The 21,090-nt window shown below is 41.4% G+C and overlaps 1 protein-coding gene across 6 annotated transcripts in view; it reads left to right on the top strand.

Annotated features, from left to right (window-relative positions):
• The window catches only part of Mapk10 (mitogen-activated protein kinase 10), a 270,735-nt gene that overhangs the window by 213,666 nt on the left and 35,979 nt on the right, over nt 1-21,090 (top strand). For all 6 annotated transcript variants that reach the window (XM_060381043.1, XM_060381047.1, XM_060381042.1 and 3 more), the window contains 2 exons: nt 9,157-9,339; nt 13,282-13,406. In XM_060381043.1, coding sequence (XP_060237026.1) covers nt 9,157-9,339; nt 13,282-13,406 — 308 coding nt within the window. The remainder of the gene's footprint in view (nt 1-9,156; nt 9,340-13,281; nt 13,407-21,090) is intronic.

The following is a 21,090-nucleotide window of genomic DNA, read 5'->3' as shown; positions in this document are numbered from 1 at the left end:
AGAACAGTTCAGGAGTTCACAAAGTAAGTGGTAGAGAGCAATCAAGGAAAGATACCAACACCCGCCTTCAGTCCTTACCCGAATGTGCACACAGGAGCGCACATGCGTGCACACTTAAGCACACTCACACACACCTATACTACAGACACAGCACACAAAAAACCCACAAGTGAATAAGAATCCTAAACTGTAGACTTATAGTTTTGCTAGAATGTTTTTTTCTAGTCTTGAAATATGACACACTGACTTTAAAAATCTTTCTGTCTGTATTGTCATTTTGTCCCTACACATTTTATTAAGCGGCATCTATACATTTACATATTAGTGCTGATGTTAATTCTGTTTTGAAGATGTGTTGGGCTTGATCAAACAAAGCAACTTTGGATTTCTCAAAAAAAAAAAAAAAATCAAACCCAAAAGCATAAACAAAACAAAAACTCCAAAACTAGGATTTCTTTCATTCCCCTTGAATCAACTACTTTTTCTTTTTTTAACATTTGGGAGTTAATTTAAATGAGTCTGTATGCTCTTTGCTCTTCCAGAAATTCATTAGAGTTGAATTACTTCGGATTAAATGAGTGTTTGCCACCTGAAGATTAGACTGTTTCCAATGCCTGTTACGGCACACTGAAAGACTCCCCAGCCGAGCTCTGAACACAGCTCAGCGTTATTAAAATTGTATCTTGGGAGAAGCTGCTTGGGCATCATTGTTTAACCTGAATGTCAAAAACCCCTCGTGAAGAATTCTTAAGGCTGCTGTAATGTCACCAGGTCACATCATGCAGAATTATGTGAGGCTTTGATACTGAGGGTTTTGTTTTGTTTTCTTTTCTTTTCTGGGTATCTCAGAGACAAATTTGTAAATTTCTTGAGAAACCAATTTGATGTGGGTCATTAATGATTTCCAGCTCATTGGTTCATTTCAGGTCAGTCTTTTTACGAATTGCAGACTATAACCACTGACCATCATAGAGCTAACCCCTCACAGAGCGAGACACCCTGCCTACGTTAAAGAGGCATTTCTTACCATAAGTAACTTGTCTGAAGACATAAAATTACATTGAAATATATTAGGTCAAGAGAAGCTTTCAAATGGAGACCACGGAATCTGTAAAATACAGCCCGTTCAATGCCTTATAAAGAGTCACGTTGCTTTAAAAGTCAATAAACACATCTATTCAGAAGCATTCTCGAAATAAATGATTTCTGAGAGCCCTTACATAACAGCTGTGCATATCATTTGCATATAATTAAATAGCAAATGGGATGGTAATAAGACTTTCATATTCTTTATATGACAAAAATACAACATATTGTTCTTAGTGGGAAATTTAGGAATTAGGCAGCCAAAGAGTTCCTAAAGTTGTAAAATTTCCAAGAGTAGATTCTTAAAGTCTATATTATTTAACATATATGTTAAGTGAGTCTAAGTCCATCCTAGTGGTTTTAGGATTGATAAGAATTTAAACTCAGAGGCTGGACAGATGGCTCCAGGGTAAGAGCACTGCTCTTGGAGGACCTCGGTTCAGTTCCCACATACAACGGTCTATAACTCCAGTTATAGGGAAGTCAGAGCAAAGTTTTTTTTCTTTATAATTTTTAATTGTTTTATTTTTGAGATTATAATATAATTACATCATTTTCCCTTTTCCTTTACTCCCTTCAAACTCTTCCTTATACTCTTCTCTGTTCTCGTTCAAATTCATGGACCTTTGTACACACACACACACACACACACACACACACACACACACACCTAACTACATACATGCAACCTGCAGGTGTCTGTATCATATTACTTGTATGTACGTTTTTAGGGCTAAACATTTGATATTTGATAACCAATTGGTGTGGGGGCTGGAAGTCAGGGATTGCTTTCCCCTTAAGTTTAAACATCAAAAACTTTGCCAATGCTTCTCCTGGCAAGGACTTCGTGTAGCCCAGGCTAGCCATGAACTCACTATGCATTCCAAACCCCAAAGGAATAAACACCTGATCCTCCTGCTTCCATGTACCAAGGGCTCAGGTCACATCTATGACCCACACCACCTGCTTCATATGTTGCTGGGTATTGAACCCAGGGCTGTACTTGCCAGGCAAGCATTCTCCCTGGAGCTCCTCCCCCAGCCCTGTTCTCCTGACTTCTTATAAATTTAATCGTCCCCTCTTAACAACCCGGTGTATGTAGACTTACATCAAGAAATCACTGAGGCCTTCCAGAGATACGACCCAGGGTGGAGCGCAGTGTCCTGTCCCTCATCTTATAAAAAGCCAGCCTTAGTGATACTACTCACCGTCACGTTGAGCCTTCTCGCCACTAAAAGACACATGTCAATCCCTTTTTCACTTTCTTTTTTCCCACAATTTATTCATTATATATCCCAATTGTAGCCCCCTCCCTCATCTCCTCCCAGTTGCATTCTCCTTCCCCCTTATCCCCTTCCCCTAGTCCTTTGATAGGGGAGGTTCTCCTCCCCTTCTATATTACCCTAGCCTATCAGGTCTCATCAGGACTACCTGGATCCTCTTCCTCTGTGTCCAGGCAAGACAGCATCACTAGGGGCAAGTGATCAAAGAGCAGACAACTGAGTTCATGACACAGGCAGCCCCTGCTCTCCTTACTCAGGGACCCACATGGAGATTGAGCTGCCAATTGGTTATATCTGAGCAGGAAGTCTAGGTTCTCTTTTCACTTTCAAACTGTAATCACACTCAGCTAAGACAGACCCCTGTTTCTAAAGCCAGAGCACTCGCTCTACCTGGGGGAAGGAGACATTTACCCAGAGAGACACTACTGCAGTGGGAAGTTAAGACTGCCTCCGAAAGAGCCTCTGCAGATGAGGTGTCCTGCAAGTCAACTTCCAATTGCTTAAAAAATGTGGCTTCTGCAACATACACATGTACACATGTTGGAAAACATAATCCTGGTATACTTCTGCTTCGTCAAGCAATAGTGCAGTCATAATTAGGTTTACAAGAAAAACCAGCTATAGTGAAAATCACATCACTAGTGTCCAGCAGCAGGTTCTGGAGGTCCAGCCTCGCCAAGTGACTGGGTCAGGTTCAAGATTTTATGTCCTGGCTTGTCATACACCCACCTCTGTTCACTCCTTACGGAGCACTGTGAGCGAATTGCATTGCAAACATGTCTTCATGTTTTATGCTACCAGAAAGCGAGGGATGTTTCTGAAGCAAAAAGAACATTCCCAACTGAAAAATAATTACAACTGAAAACTTTGTTCTCCCCCCCCCCCCATGGTGAGGATCTAGCACATTGCTCTGTGCACACCAGGCAGATAATTTACCCCTGAGCCGCAGCCCCAGCTCCGAGCTGAACTGTTTTTAAAGGAATAAAACAACTCAGACAACAAACGATACACAGAACTCCCCTAAGCGTGTGTGTTTCTGCCTTGATCATGCAAACATCCTCAAATGGGAAAGTGCTTTTAGGACCAAATTTTAGGATGGAGAGACGTAATTATTGAAATAAGCCAGAGTCGCTGCAGCTTTGGGAGAGGCTTCTGTGCTGTCCTTAGCTGACCCCCACAGACAGCACAGCGCAGTCTCGTCCCTCCTTTGGCTCACAGTCTGTTCTCCACAGCAGCTCAGCAGTCTCCGCCATGTCCCAGCTTATAACGCAGTGACTGTGAGAGAAAGGCTAGGACTCCTTTCCCTGACAGACTCCCAGGGAACTGGCCAGTTAAGTATTTTTAAAACTCTTCCTAATTTGGGGTGTTTAGGCCTCAGCCTCTTTTCCAATCTCCAGACCCTAAGTAAGAAAGAGAGAAGGTTAGTGGGGAGAGAGGGTCCCTTTACTTCTCCTGGCTGATTAAGGTCAAGGGGGTCATTCAGGGCTCTGTACCAATCTCCACCAACTGCACACGCAGCTAGCTGTCTCCTCTAGGCCGCTGTGCTCCAAAGGGGTCTCTCCATCTGTCTGCTACAAACAGCCACACAGTCTCCACACTGCTCCATGCCAACACCACACGCCACCACCTTTCTTTCTTGGCTCTCCTACTAATACTCTCAGAGTCCTAGACGAGACCCTCCCCATGTCTCAGCATGTGAAAGGCCAAAAGCTACGCCCCACACGAGACAATTAACAGGTGTGGACAAACTATAGCCTGACTAAAATCCCACACTTGGATGAAAACAAGAACATACTTACATAACATTTCTGAGTTTCCAAAGGCATAAGTGTGCCATGGCCACGAGGTATGGAGAGATCTCTTCAAGAATCTGAACCTGTTATGGCCTGTGGCATCAGAATGGAAGCACATGAAGCCTTCTTACATCTGGGTTTAGTGATTTGCTAGAGCCTGTTGGTATAGTCTAGATCAGTATTTGTCAAAATGCAGCGCAGGGATGGCCTGGGTAGCAATTGTCATTGGTGTTTTTCCATGACAACCACTGCAGACCTCAGTATCTAGAGTACAGTTAGGCAGTACATGTGGGGGTGGTAGGGAGGGAGGCCTGTATTTTGTAAGTTTTCTACGTTATGAATATTTGAATTTGTGTATATGATTTTACACCATGATACCGAGTACACAGACCATGTGCTCTGTGTCCTAATTTTACTCTCCTTGTAAACCAATTTGCATTCTTTCCTACAGAGCTAAAATAAAGAAACAGAGCTATACCCAACACTGCCTACATAGTGGCTAGTTGGAGATAAAATGGCATCTTCCAGAATCATTCAGTATAGATATTGCAGGCAGCAAAGCCATCTTTAGGGACCGAGCCAAGAATTGAGAAGGGAATGTTGATGATACTCCTGAAGTTGCAGATGGAGGCTGTGACATTTCCACACCGAATACTGAACAAGAAGCAAAACGAAACAGTAATTCGAACTGCGTGGCAGGATGCAATTCCTAGAGTGCTCTGAATGTTGAAACATCAGAGCATAGATTTTATTCACGATTACACCCCAGGTATCCAGGAACAAACTGTTTTCCATCAGTACATTCATCAGAGAAAATGTCTGTGAAGGTTCTCCAATCAGGGACCCTAAAGGCAAGAGCAGTGGTTAGGTCTGAGTTCTCATCCAAACAGAAACGCTTCTGGCCTGTGGCTCCAGCAGCTTACCCTTCCTCCCTGTCCTGTGCTCTGTTCTCCTAGGATGGTAACACTCACGGAAGTCCTTAGCAATGATCAATCTTTGCAAATTATCTCATCTACTCCCAAGAGCAAGAGATTCGCAATGCCACTCTATTTAATTTTCAGTGAACTAAGAATTAGATGAGGAAATTTGCTGCCATAATTTTTATTAAGTGTCATCTTCCCATTAGTATTCAAGGCCTTTGATAATTTATCTCAGGGTGACACTTTCTGAAATCATAAATCTGAAATGCAAAAGTACATCTGTTTATGAGTATGTTTAGAATGTGTAGGACTAACCCATAGTATTCACTTCTTTTTTCTACACAGCATGAAAATGCTCTAACTGTATTAACTGCCTTCATAAAACAACTTCAGCATTTCACTTTTGAAGGATGCATTATATAATGTCAGTGTCCAGCAAATACCAGTAAATTCTTACATGTTTGAAGGTACAAATCATGGTGAAAATCTGACTGTTTTTCTTTAGTCTCACCTTATTTGATCTTTAAAGTATGTATGACAATGATTTTTAGTGGAGATGTGTTGACCTGAAAGACACAGGCACACTGTTCTCTGAGGGAAAATCGCATCATGAACTTTAGACTAAAGTGAGGCAAGTCCTTCTACCACACCAGCTGCAGATTGGTTGTTTTCTTCACAAATACTGACAGAACAGAAGGGAAACAAATCCTTACTACCTAGACATGCAGACACTTATAGGAAGAAAGGACTTGAACAGTCTCTTAAAGAGGGTTGTATGCAGTATTTGCTACAAGAATGCTTAGCAACCTCACTGACATTAGTTTTACTTGTTCAAATGTTTCTAGAGTCCAGAATGACGATTCATTTAAAAGCATGCTCAGGTAGCAAAGGGCTTTTGCTTTTAGAAACTCGCATTGTGCTTCAGATTCCACAATATGCTACTCTCCTTAGAGTTTTTACAAAAGATACCATAGAATTGCTTTAGGTTTGCTTTACTGGGAGCCATTCGTGAAAGTAGGGTGTGGCCACCCAATTTTATAATCCCAGCATTTACCAGGAGGAGGCAGGCAGGAAGTCAGGGGGCTCAGGGCCAAATCTGATGCTACAAAAACTAAACAAAACAAAAACAAAAACAAAAAAAAAAAAACAAATCCTGGAAAGAGAAAAACAAACAAAAAGACGTAATTCTATGTTGAAGAATTTTATTAAATACGTTGATGACTCAAGTTGAATACAATTAGAATAAAATAATGGGTTGATATTTTGCCAGACTTTTTAAATGGGGTCTTTGTAGAAAATCTAGAAACTTCTTTGCCTCTTTAAAACATGATATCAGCTCTTACCATTTAGAACTCAGAGCAAGTTTGAGTAGTGAGTACAAGACGGCTTAGTGGGCGTGGTAATCCAGTTGCATTAGAGAGAGGGCCTCTTTTCATGGTTGCAGTGACAACTGAGCTTTAACTTAAGACAACCGAGCTTTGCTTAAGCCAGGAATTGTTTGAAGTGCCGAGTTCTGTCTCTCATCTATCTATCTAATCTATCCATCCATCTGTGTAGAGTATGCTCAGAGTATGTCTCTTTCATCCATCTATCTATGCATGTGTCTATATGCATCCATCTATATATATGTGTCTATCACCTATCTATTTCTTTATGTATCAACTATCCATATATCATCTATCTATCTACTATCTGTTATCTCTATCTCTCTCTATCTCTATGTATCTATCTATATATCTATCATCTATCTCTCTATTATCTGTCATCTCTATGTATCTACCATCCATCTCTCTATCTCTCTACCTCTATCTATATCTATCTATCTATCTATCTATCTATCTATCTATCTATCTATCTATCTATCTCATCTGTCATCTCTCTAGCTCTCTATATCTATCTATCTATCTATCTATCTATCTATCATCTGTCATCTCTCTAGCTCTCTATATCTATCTATCTATCTATCTATCTATCTATCATCTGTCATCTCTCTAGCTCTCTATATCTATCTATCTATCTATCTATCATCTGTCATCTCTCTAGCTCTCTATATCTATCTATCTATCTATCATCTGTCATCTCTCTAGCTCTCTATATCTATCTATCTATCTATCTATCTATCTATCTATCTATCTATCTATCATCTGTCATCTCTCTAGCTCTCTATATCTATCTATCTATCTATCATCTGTCATCTCTCTAGCTCTCTATATCTATCTATCTATCTATCTATTATCTATCTATCTATCTATCTATCTATCTATCATCTGTCATCTCTCTAGCTCGCTGTATCTATGGATCTATCTATCTACGTGGTACTTATATTGTATCTATAGCTACAGACTTAACAAAAGATTTTGCATCAGAGTGACTAACCAATCTTATATAGTGACTTAATTTTTTTATCTCTAACAATACTGGTTCAGTTTTAAACTCTCAGATGATGCCAGTGAAGTTTCACTGATGTATGTACTTGGTTTTATTCTTGCTGTTGTCATGTCAGAGAATGCGTCTCCAGTTTTTCCACCTGCATTTCATTTCCTGATAGTCCATGGAAATTTGCATTTTTATTATAATAACTAAGTTTTACTCATCCAGGTTATAGGGGAGGTAGAGATTCACAAATTAACTTGCTTTTATCTTTGCTTGATTGCCCGTCTATCATTTGCAGCTCATATTTATGTTAAATATGGCTTCTTTTGTCTTTTGTCAGGACAGCCAGCCTTTTGTGCCTCAACTCTTGAATAGCTAGGAGTAAGGACTTTACAAACCTTAATTGGTTAGCATTATGTTAAGGTTCTTTGAACCGCTTTGTGTTACTTTGGCAGGAAGGGATTGACAGTGCGGGACAGGGCTGCAGAAGAGCAGAGTGGGCAGGAGAAGTCTCTGCTTGTGGATGTTGGGATAAATGCAGATCTGCAAGGCTCGGGCCTATTTGAAATCAGCTGCTTTTAGCTGATCCTTCAGAGCCTGCATTGTTTATCATTCTCAAGGCCATGACATATCAAATATTAATGAGAAATAAAAAGAGAACATCTGAATTAGGTACATGAGGCTGGGAGGGGAAGGGAGGGGGGATGGGAAACTGTTCCCTGCTACGTTACAGGGAGACAGAGTGGCTGTGATAGATGGAGTGACTGGGGAGAGAGTGGCTGTGATAGACAAAGTGACTAAAGACAGTGACTGCAGTAGACAGAGTGGCTATGGTCGAGAGTGACTATGACAGATACAGCGAGTACAGACAGTGATGATGGTAGACAGATTGACTACGGGTGACATAAAAGTCTTACATGTTTCCAACAGCCTTCCAGAAAAAAATATGTCACAAATGCATAATACATTTTTTGATAAGACGGAAACTTGAGCAGTTTACAAAGGTATATGCATATCAAAACTTTACAGTGTGTTCCATAGATATATACAGTGTTTGTTTCTCAGCTAAAAAGGGAACAGCCAATTTAAGCCACTGTGATGACCCTAAATGTGATGCTTTATAAGTGGAAAACATTAAGTGCCAATGAAATTTTCCCATTTTTTTAGAAAAGCAACAACAACAACAGCAAAACCCATTAATGGCTATTTAGGAAAAATATAAGTAAAAATTATTTAAAATGTTTATGTGCTTGCTATTCTAAAATTAACGATTGTAATAGAATTTTGTTTCAGTAAGGTATCTACCTTACATTATTTGAATCTTTTCTTTTAATCTTTGAGAACAAGAGGGAATTTTTTGTGATTTATTCTTGCATATTTTACCCCAAACCACATGATTATATAGGTGTTAATCTGTTCTGTTATATTTGAATGATACTTTTATTTTCATAAAGCAAGAACTACTTCATATTTCCGGTTTTGCTACAGAATAGTAGTTCTCTAATAGCACACAAGTTCCAAAACTTGGCTTGAAATTCCAAGAGGGTACCTGGATGTCAGCTTTGATTTCACCGTGTGGTCCTGTGTTGGTTTGTACAGTAGCCTCTGTGCAGATGGGACTTAGCCCCTCCCGGGGGGGGGGAGTGAAAGGTCAGGGTCCCTGGTCTGCACCTCTTTTTCCCTTAACTATTTCCTTCCCAGATATTGACCAGTGGAACAAAGTCATAGAGCAGCTAGGAACTCCGTGTCCAGAATTCATGAAGAAACTGCAGCCCACAGTCAGAAACTATGTGGAGAATCGACCCAAGTACGCGGGACTCACCTTCCCCAAGCTCTTTCCAGATTCCCTCTTCCCCGCCGACTCTGAGCACAATAAACTTAAAGGTGAGTTCTGGGCACAACCTGCAGCCTCTGTAGTGAGCTTGGTGAAAAGGCTCATGGTTGGGAGGCCTTCCCTGGGCTTGGGCTGACTCAAGGCGTGTTTCTGGCAATAGTCTTTTTTGGTTAACTCTTTGATCAGGGTTACTTATAATCTTGACATCATTTTGTTTTTTGAGTCAGAGTTTCTCTATGAAGCATTGGACTCGCTTTGTAGGCCAGGCTGGCCTTGGATTCAGAGATCCACCTGCTTCTGCCTCTCTGAGAGCTGGAATTAAAAGTGTGCACCACCATGCCTGGGTTTGAAATCATTTTTTGAAATGTAAAATTAAAAGATCAGCGTACTGCACTTTGAAAACATTTCTTTGATGCTTTTTAGTTCCTAGAAAACATTTTCAACATATATTTTCATTTGTAATGTCTTGTGGACACAGGAGTTTCAGTTCTTTATATTTTATGGAGTGTCTAACCATCATTTCTCAATTATAGAGTACTAAGTTAGATGGTACCTATGCATTTTCTTTTTATTCAGATCCGGTCCCTTCAGCCTGGATTCAGACCCTGCCTCTGTGCCATCATAGCTGGACAACCAGCTAACTTTACTGATTTTTTTTAAAATGATGGTAAAGGATTTGAGTGAGATTTAATTCTGTTAAGCACTTTCAACTGCATCTGTTCAACACCTGTTGAGCATAATAAGACTTTGTATTAAAATATTTCTTATAAAGGAAACAAGGTACAGTGCATGCCAGTGGGGTGTCTCCCACATTTGTAGGACAGTAATTATCTACAGGCTCAACTGGAATAATCAAGGTAAACCTCAGTGGGACAGAGAGATTAAAATGTGGTGCTTTGGGTTGTTTTTTTTTTTTTAATCTAGCCATCACCTCCAAATTTATTCATAAGGGATTTAAGATAGTCCACGTCATTTCTGTGGCTTCCATCTTACATTACAGAGGTACAAGACTGCTGCTACATAGTCTCTGAGTGACATCCCCAAAGCTGTCAGCACTGACTATACGGAGAGGGAGAGGCTAAGGATACCTTAGCACGAATGCATTCATAATTCTAATCACAACACTAGGTGTCTTCGTCAGTGTCCTATTGGGGCGGAGGGACCCCACGCCCATGGCAACTCTTAAAAAGAAAACATTCAATTTGGCTCGCTTACCGTTCAGAGGTTCAGTCTATTACCATCATGGGGTACACAGGCAGACATGGTGCTGGAGAAGCTGAAAGTTCTACATGTGGATCTGCAGGCAGCAGGAAGAGAAAAGGCCACTAGGCCTGGCTGGGCTTTTGAAACCTTAAAGTCCATCCCCAGTGTCACACCTGCTCCAACAGGCCACACCTCCTAATCCTTCTCAAGGAGTGCCACTTCCTGATGACTAAGTATTCTAATATATGGGCCTATGGGGAACGTTCTTATTCAAACCATCACAGTAGACAAAAGTCATCGGTTACTATGAAGGCACACTGGTATTGTAACACCATGGAGACAGTGGCCCTCACTGAGCCACTTATTTAATGGCAGTGAAAATGCTTGCAGGCAAACTATGAACAACAGCATACTTTGTGATATAAATCCAACCTTCTAGAGTTTGATTATAATCGAGTTTATATTATTTTTGAAATTATTAGTTATTCAACATATTTGTGATTCTAAATAAGGCAGGCATACTCATGAAGTATCACAATATGCAAACAATCATATTTGTGATTGGAAAATTTGTTCTGACTCTAGGAAAGCAGCATGTGTGTCTGAAAGTGGAAGTTACGGTGCTCAAATCCTCTCTTTGTGTACTACATATGGTTCTGATGAGGCTCTGGTAAATGATTTGCTGTTGGAAAATTTCACTTCTTCTCAGCAAAAAGCCATTCCATCCTATGCCCTTTCTAAGAAGAGAAACACAGATGGCCTTGAGAGCAGAGTTTGTGGTGCATGAATCTGAGGGTAAAATCAGCTGCAGATGAAAACGACCTTTTAACAAAAGAAATAAACAAGCAGCTACAGTAGGCTGTTAGACCATTGATCATAAAACATCTTACAATTTGAAATAATTTGTAAGTCTTTGTGCACTTTTGTCATTCTTGTGGGCTTCAAAGTTTTATTTGGAAAGAAAGATAATCAATTAAGAAATTGTATTTATCAGAGAAAAATGGCCAACAGATTAAAAAATCCTTTAACGAATGATCTTTTATAAATAATATGAAATATCCTAAACCATATGAAAATGGTGAAAACGCTTCATAGATGATAATAGTTTCCTACATTTTAACTAAGTGAAAATGTTTCACGGTCAGACAGTTGAATCATATCCAAACCTGGACAGTGGGAGAAAACAAGTCACCCATAAACACAATGGCGGCCTCTGGTTTATGAAAATGGTGGGGTTTCCTAACTTTTCTATTTTTTTTCTTATGCTATTGCTAAATTGTTTCCATTAGCCCAGTTGCCTTAATCTCAACATTCAATAACGATTGATGTCTGTATTAAAAGATGCTTTAATGAGGAAATACATCTCCGTGTAAGCGCTTTTCCCCATAAAGATTTGGTCATACTACAAATGGGCATGTGAATGCATTATGAAATGCATATGATGTCTTTAAAGAATAAGACACACCACACCGTGGCCTGTAATTTGTGAATATATAGACAGGCCTCAAATTCCTACATTATCAAGAACATTAGCATATTTGGTCCTGATGTCTGACGTCAGCTACTCGGAAGCCATTAATTAGAACTATTTCAAATTGCCAAGCCAGCTGAAGTCTTACTCTCTCAAAGCAGAAGTTTTGCTGTATATTTGGAACACCCTGAGTATTTCTACTGCTAAAACTTTCAGATGATTTGAGTAATGACATTGGTTTAAGCTATTACTCACCCCTGCTAAGGAAGCACTCCTTGTAAAACATCACATGCTCAAGGAACTAAAGGTTAAGGTGACTTCAGGGCTAACTCAGGAGGTGAAGCCATTCCCAGGAGCCGTGTAACAAAGATGAGGGTGAGCGTGTGCATTTCACCCCAGTGCTGACAGGCTGCAGGCAGGCAGCCAGACCAGCCTAACAATGTATTCTCACACACATACACACACACACACACACACACACACTACACACAAGTGTGCCTGCACACATTGGTGAGACAATGAACCACACATGCACACGTGCTTGTGAACAGGTTCGAACACAGAAACTGATGTGACGTCAGTAAACAGTGCTATTGACCAAATAGGCTTGCTGGTTGTCACATGTTGTGTAACTAGCCCTGCCCCGACCATACACTTGAGCACACCACTTCGCACATTCATTGTGTGGAGACTTTCATCGATGTCAGCCACGGGATGGGAGTGCCTTTAGCTGCCAGTCACCTAATGCCACCAAATCGTGACTCTACCCACTTCAATCCCTCACGAACACAGAACGCTACAACCAAGTTGATGTCATTCTTCAGCTTGTATTTACACAGCTATGAAACCTGGACCACATTGGTTTGCAAGTCATTCTGAACCTTACTGGGATTCTGTTGATTCTGCTTTGTGTATGAGAACGTGAGAGCTCACTGATTGATTTCTCACACCCTGTGTCTGACCTGGGCATGTCTGCAGACGTGCCACAGATTGTGTACTTACCATGCCCCGGATCCAGCCATCATCCTTACAGATTACCCCCGAAAGTTCCTGCACTTGTTCAAGCTTCATGGCTAACAAATGCTATTTATAATTCTGAGCGAATGATTAGACTCAAATATTCACGACAGACAGCCCTCAAGGAGCTCTCGAAATGGTACCTTAGGCTAAAAAAGTTAGAGCTGCGTTTCTTTTTACAGCACGTCAAGAGGTTTCCCCGTGGTTAGGACAGGGGTTTTTCTTAGCCTGTTCTCCAGGCAGTAAACTCCCTTGCCAAAATACGCATCTCAGGAGTCGCTGCTCTCATTTGTCATTTCAGCCAGCCAAGCCAGGGATTTGTTGTCAAAGATGTTAGTGATTGACCCGGCGAAGAGGATATCGGTGGATGACGCGCTGCAGCATCCCTACATCAACGTTTGGTACGACCCCGCCGAAGTGGAGGCGGTAAGACATGGGCCACCAGCCACCCAGAGCCGGTGGCGAAACACAGTGCCGCTCACACCGGAGGAGCCCACACGGGCCCCCTCTAGCCCCACATCACAGGCACACCGGATCCCCTGGCGCTCATTTTCCTCCACGTGCCTTTTAAGTTCATTTCTCTCTAGGACCTGCGTGAGTGGGATGGGTTCAGATGTTGTGTCTTTCAGTTCACACTTAGATTTCCTGCAGTGTTTAACAGTCAGCCTCTCTCCCGAGGCAGACTTCATGGGAGAAAGCTCAGTGGTGGGGATGCTAGCTGGCTTCTGTTTCCTCTACCGCTCACCAACATTTGACACCATTTGGTACCTAAGATGGTTTCAGTCAGGAAGCTCGTCCCAGGATGCTGGTGGCTTTGCAAGTCGGGCCCTTATTTTTTTAAGTTGATTCTAAATAACACATGGTGGTATGTCTCTGGTGTCAGACCTACTATAAAAGGTTTGCTAGTCTTAGAAGCTTAACTCTTCATTTTAAAAATATTGTTACCTAACCACTAACCTTCTCTGTGTGTTCATTCTTATATCTTTATTTTTTTATTACAATTTATTCACTTTGTATCCCAGCTGTAGCCCCCTCCCTTTTTCCTTCCTAATCTCACCCTCCCTCCCTCTTCTCCTCCCATGCCCCTCCCCCAGTCCCCTGATAGGGGAGGTCCTCCTCCCCTTTCTTCTGACCCTAGCCTATCAGGTCTCATCAGGACTGGCTACATTGTCTTCCTCTGTGGCCTAATAGGGCTGCTCCCAGCTCAGGGAGAGGTGATCAAAGAGCCAACCACTGAGTTCATGTCAGAGACAACTCCTGTTCCCCTTAATAAGGAACCCACTTGGTAACTGAGCTGCCATGGGCTACACGTGTGCAGGGATTCTAGGTTATCTCCATGCATGGTCCTTGGTTGGAGTATCAGTCTCAGAAAAGACTCCTGGGCCCAGATTTTTTTGGTTCTGTTGCTCTCCTTGTGGAGCTCCTGTCCCCTCAGGTCTTTCTATCTCTCCCTTAAGATTCCCTGCACTCTGCCCAAAGTTTGGCTAGGAGTCTCAGCATCTGTTTGGATAAAGACTCTACCCAGCAGGGTACCGAAGCAGATGCTGAGACTCATTTTTATATCTTTACCTCTGTTTCTCCGTGGGAAGTTGTCGCATAGCGGCTGCCTGGGTGGGGCTCTGGGCATCTCCTGATGAGAACTTTTTTCTGTGCCATTTGTTAGCGTGTCTGTTAGCAATACTGTCATTTCCTGAAAATGACAACATGTTCTTAAAGCATTTGAACACTGGTGCTAACTTATGTCGTTGATGTAATACTCCACCTTTGTAGCTGAATTTACTCTGAATCATTTAATACTCTGCTTTTCACCTTCTCGGGACCATAAGACACTCTTCCTGGAAGACAGACTTGCCTTGCGTAGGTCTCTGCTCTCTCTGTCTGTGGGAGCTTAGTTCAGCCCTACCCAATTTGTGTTTCTCACTTCTTCCTTCCTTCTGTGAGCAGCACATGTATAAGCTCCCAGGAAGCGCTAGCCCTGAAACTCCTCAAGCTGCGGGAAGGGGCCTTCACCATCTTGTATGATGTTCTCCTGAATTGTGTTCACCTGAGCAGTTCTGGCATGATGCTGGCGTCTCAGTTTGATTCACATTTATCTTACTAGCTTAGTTTGATTTTTGCAAAATACAGTACTTCCAATGAAGCATGTTTTGTTTCTAATGTTCTTAAAACTAGTCTAATATCATCAAGACTCAAACATAGGCTCCTTCCCAGTCTTTAAATACTTCGTAAGAAGTTTTAAAGATATTATTAGAGTTGAATGAAGTAAAGAGGAGAAATAAATATATGAATAAATGTATTTAAAATTAGGTAGTATGAATTTTTTTCTAATGAAATTTAAGAAAAATGTTTTGGGCATCTTTGTAAAAATGTTAGCACAGTGTAAATTATCTGACATTGCTGATCATTCACTTTGAGAGTTCTAAAGCTGTGGCACGTTTATTCTTCCTTATATCTGCTTTCGTGTGCTCAATTTGTTTTTAATGGATAGTTTAATTGGAGTCATAAAGTCTGCATTTGTAATTCACTTGTAATTATGCTGCCTATAAAAGAGACAGTTACTTAGAATCTATAGCAGAACGTTACAAAAACATCAATGAATTTTTAAGTTGATTTCAACATTCCACCCTTTGTCGGATCAAACAAGTTCCCCGCTATCACTGCTTGTTATTAACTAATACCTGCTGAAGACAGTCTTAGAGATGTGGCTTCTCTGTCATAGGTGCTTATTACTTGATTCCTGGATGAGAGAAGGGCCTGTGATTACTTGTTCCTCACAAATGTCAATCATGTACACTGCAGTGAAAATCCTCTGCCCCTCCGTTTGCTGTATGCCAGTCACTGTAACAAGCAGGATGTGATCATCTGTCTCCAGCTGTGACTCTTAAACAGCTATTTGGCTCCAGATAGAAAACAGCAATGTGATAAGATTTTGGTAACTGAAATGCACACATAACTGCGAAATAATCAAGCAGTCCCGAGGTTGGGCTGCCAAGGACAGGATGCAGAGCTTTAAGACTTGCCTATATTTAACAACATGCACTGTTGCTTCAAACAAAGTTTAAGTCACTGAGATCGTGGTAGGAAATTATTCTCATTCATCATTTTGCTTACTCTTAATCCCCTCTGCTATACTTTCACAGGAAAAGCTAGCGTGATTTTATTATGAAGATCGTGTTTCTTGCAGTATTAAAACTACGTGATGAATGAGTTAATTTATGTATGGCTTCTCCATTTACTCACTGTGGCCTAACTTACTGTCATCTACTGAATTCCCTTGAGTCCATAACAAGTTCCTACAACAACATTGTAAACAACAGTCTTTGAGATATATACAATAATAAATATCTTCAGCATACCCTGTTGGAATCAATGTGCATAAACTTAGGGGCCGCGCAGGAAAATCTGAGCCATAAGAAAAGGGAGTCTGTGCATTAAATATTCAGGGAACTCATCCGTAGTTGTTCAAGTCTTGGAGATAAGCTGCTGAATGAAATATACATAAGCTTTCTTCAAGTATTTTATGATCTTTACATTAAACTAGTGAGTCTGAGCTTAGCACTGGGTGTTAAACATTAAGTATCTGGGAAGAGATGATTTAAATGAGTTATAAATGCAAACAGCTCTTCGTATAGAAAGCACCTCTCCCGCTGGGAGGGAGGAATTGAAGACTGTGTAATTGGAATTTCCACTGGTGAGCAATATCAAAAGCTGAAAGCAAGTCCTGAAGATGGTTTCTGAATGATTAGTCCACCTGAAATTCAGTAAACCACCAATCCTGTTTGATGATCTCTGCCTCAGAATGCAAGCTCACTCTTAAAACTGTGGTAAATCTCATTTGTATCTCCTCTGTGAGCCCAAGAAGAAAGCAATTCCACCTGCAGTGTATCATGGTTTACTAGCCACTCTCCGACACCGATCAACTATGCAGTAAACATGAACCACGGGGCTTTGGCTCTTTGAGGGTCGTCTGGAAACTTTTCACAGCTTTTATTAAAGGGAAAAAAATCCCCATTTTACTAACAAAAAAAGAAAACTAACTTCTGTTTATGTTGGTAGAAAATGTCTTTTCTTATTTCACCAGAGGACTGCCCAGCGCCTCTCTCTGAGTATGACCTTAGGGTTTCATCATGACCAATATGCAAGGAGGAAAGGGCTTATTCAGCTTACTCTTTTACATCACTGTTCATCACCCAAAGAATGCAGAACAGGAACTCAAGCTGGGCAGGAGCCTGGAGGCAGGAGCTGATGCAGAGGCCATGGCGGGGTTCGGCTTACTGGCTTGCTTCCCATGGCTTGCTCAGCCTGCTTTCTTATAGAACCCAGGGCCACAGCCCAGGGATGGTATTACTCTCCATCGGCGGGGCCTCGCACATTAATCACTGATTAAGGAAATGCCCTACAGCTGGGTCTTATGGAGACCTCTCTTTCATTGAGTTCCCCTCCTTTCTAGTTTGTGTGTCAGGTTGGCACAAGCCTCAGCCAGCACAACTGACCCTTTGTCAGCTTGAGACACAAACACGTCACTATTAAGCCAGAACCCTTCCTTTCTGATTCATCCCCAAGACTGCACATCAAAAACATGAATAACTTTGAAAGTTCCACAGTTTTTAATAAATTCAAACACATTAAATTGCAGTCTCTTTGGAATATCCAATCTTTCTAAAAATCCAAAATCTCTTTGAAAAGTTCAAAGTCTTTCAACTATGGGCTCCTGTTAAGATAAAAATTAAAATAAGTACCATCTTCAAGAGGGAAGAACCAGGGTACGGTCACAATCTGAATCAAGCAAAACCAAACTCCAGCAGTATAAATAAGTCAGTGTCCAATTGTTTGGGATTCACTCATGTTCTCTGGGCTCCTCCACAGGGCTGGGGTCATGTCTCCAGATCTGCCCTCTGCAGCACACACAGATTGTCTTCTAGGCTCTGGCTGGCTCCACTTTACTGCTGCTGCTGTTCTTGCTGGTCATTCCATGGTTCTGGCAGCTCCAAAATGCTAGGGTCTTCTGCCACAACTGGGTTTTGCTTTCACTAACAGCCTCTCCAGGGTCTCTTCATGATGCAAGCCTCAACTTCTTTGCATGACTCTTCAGTCCTGGGCCTTCACCTGCCACTGAAGCTGCACCTTTCCCAGTGTCCTCTCCTGCCTCTCAGAGTGCCAAGCCTCAGATGCTCTCTGTGACCCCTTCATGCAGTACCGTCTGGGTGACTCTTGAATAGTGCCAAACATAGCTTCCAGCACCAGGAAAAACTATGGTCACCTATCAAACACAGGTTCTCTGTGCTTTCAGCAAGCACTGCTCAGAGGATTTCACCTCAGAGATGCTGGTCTCCTCTCAATCACTGCTAATTTCTTAGCTCCAGGTAACCAGCATCAATTGTCCCACTAACAGGGCAGTTTTGCTTTAGGGGTGCTGCTATCTTGGTAATTATGGCTGACTCTTCAGGTCCAGCTGACCAGAGTAACAGACTATCACTTCAAAATTGCAATGGTCCTGACAGGGTCTTTAAATTTCCCTCTGGTCCTTCACAAGCCAGGCCTCCGTCCGCTGCGCAGCTCTCACATTCTAATCTTCCAAGCTCCCACAGAACAGCCCAATGAACTCTCAATACTCAATGGCTTTTCTAGCCCAAAGTTCCAAAGTCCTTCCATATTCCTCCCAAAACATGGTCTGTCAGAGCAATACCCGAATGGTAGCAATTTGTTTTAGTTAAGGTTTCTATTGCTCCAACAAAACACCATGACCAAAAAGCAATTTGGGGAGGAAAGGGTTTATTCAGCTTACACTTCCAATAGCTTACACTTCCATATCACTGTTCATCTTTGAAGGAAGCTGGGACAGGAACTCAAACAGGGCAGAAACCTGGAGGCAGGAGCTGATGCAGAGGCCATGGAGGGTGCTGCTTACTGGCTTGCTCAGCCTGCTTTCTTATAGAATCCAGGCTGACCAACCCAGGGATGGCACCGCCCACAATGGGCAGGGGCTTTCCCCGTTAATCACTAATTGGGAAAATGCCTTACAGCCTGAGCTTATGAAAGCATCTTCTTCCTTGAGTTTCCATCCTTTTGGATGACTCTAGTTTGTGTCAGGCTGGCACAAGCCTACCCAGCATAGGGAATTACTTATTTGTGTGCACCCAATCTTATAAAGGCATAAACATAATTTTTGTTCTTTTTCAGCCTCTTTGAATTATATTTATTGCTTTGAATCTAAGTTTGGCAAAACCACAGTAAGGTTTTTCCTATATATTTTCAACTAAATACACTGCCACATGCAGCAAAGCTCACCAATCAATGCATTTTATTTCTGAAGAATAAGAGCCTGCTTGGAGCGTTTGTGAAGAGAATCCGTTTATGAAAGATTTCTCAGATTCTTTTTGCAATTTTTTTGAAAATTAGATTAAAATTCTCTCCCGTGTATTCACAAGTAGATCAAAACACCCCATTCAGACTGAGGGAAAGAATAACTTTCTGGAGTAGTTGAATGCTCAGCTACATAGTTCATTATCGTCATTGTGATCAATAAATTTGAAAATCGGTCCGTTTCCCAAGTGTGTATTGCACTGTGTTTGCTGGCCACAGGGGACCTTCTTTTTAGAAGATAGAAAAGGCACTGCTCAGGGATCTGGAAGGCAAAACCTTTTTTATTTTCTTCTCTCCTCTTTGTGCCACTTAAATTCTGATTTTCAGACGAAATGTTCCTAAGGATTCTTTTTGTATTATTTGTCCTGTTCTCATGGGCCTTGTAAACTGCCTGCGTCTCGCACAGCTGTTCCCTCCATCTGTCCCAGCACAAGGCCCACATCATATGATTTCTCAGAAGTATACCGCGCTGTGAAAAACCTGGAGCAGTGACATGGCAGGATTAATTTGAGAACTAGTTCAGCGCCATCTATCTGTCATGGAAGACCCTTTCAGTGTGGAGCTGAACCCTAAGTAGTTAGAATGTATACACATTTAGAATTGAGTGGGAAGGGACAGGAGCCACAGTGAATGTGAATTTAATCACATGTTTAATTATAGAAAGAGCACTTCATCATTTGCAGCTCTCATTTACTTGGTAGAAGTTAAATCAATGTCTGTGATTCCTAATATTTGCCGTTTGCAGATTTTTTTTTTTTAAATTCCATCTGTTCATGCTGATGTATTCTTTTAGCAGCAAAATGTGAGCAGTTTACTAATTGCCTTTTAGAGAAACTATAACTTTGCCACATGCTGTATTCCTGGGGTCTGATTATTCGAGGGAAGATGTCTTTGAATCACATTCCGGTTGTTTTGATGCTCTGTGCTCTGTTGCCGGGGGCTTGTCACAATGTTTGTCGTAGGTGGACTTAGCCACCTGCTTTTAGGGACTCCTTTCTCTCCATGACTTGTGAAAAGAATGTGTACTTTGCCCTTCATTGAGTATACCTCATTTTAGAAAATATGTCTGCTAAAGAGAATGATTCACTCTGATTTCAATCTATTGGCACATATGGTATCTGTAGACCAGATCAAAAGCTGGCATGGCTAGGGGTTTCATTCTCAGAGACACGCCTGGATTGTATTCAAAGGTGCACATGCTAAGCATTGTACACAAAAGTGCACATGCGAAGAGTCTATGTCAGGGTTTCCATCGGCCCACATCAAAGCATTATTTGTAAGCACAGCATTGAAAGGGCACATTAGCTTTCTTCCAAGACAAATGCTTATCTGTAGAAACCCTAAATAGTTTTGCATTTTGAAGCATTTCCTTTGGCTCTCTTCTCTCAGATTCAATGCAGTTATGCTGAATGATGAAATTTTAAACACGATAACTTTCACTTAAAAAATACTTGTGTGCACAATTTTGTCCTATGGTAATCCCATGATACTGCATCCCATGCTCACCAATAGTGTCAAGCCCATGCTACACAGGTAGGGGAGAGCTCACTGCTCAGAGAAGTGCACAGTCCAGCACTGACCTTTTTTACTGTTCAGGGAACTGAAGGGCTTTGAAAGTCATCCTGAAGTCAAATGGGCGTGGTCACGTACCTATGGATTTCTGGGCTTACAGTTTATGTTTGCCACAAGATTTTTAGAGTGACTTTACTCCAAACCTTGTTACTTGTTATTTATTGAGTTTTATTTT

This window comes from Meriones unguiculatus, chromosome 3 (assembly GCF_030254825.1).
Source record: "Meriones unguiculatus strain TT.TT164.6M chromosome 3, Bangor_MerUng_6.1, whole genome shotgun sequence".
In the NCBI taxonomy this organism is placed as follows: domain Eukaryota; kingdom Metazoa; phylum Chordata; class Mammalia; order Rodentia; family Muridae; genus Meriones; species Meriones unguiculatus.
The sequence above is the reverse complement of the archived record's forward strand: the minus strand, read 5'-3'. Positions and strand labels throughout refer to the sequence as shown.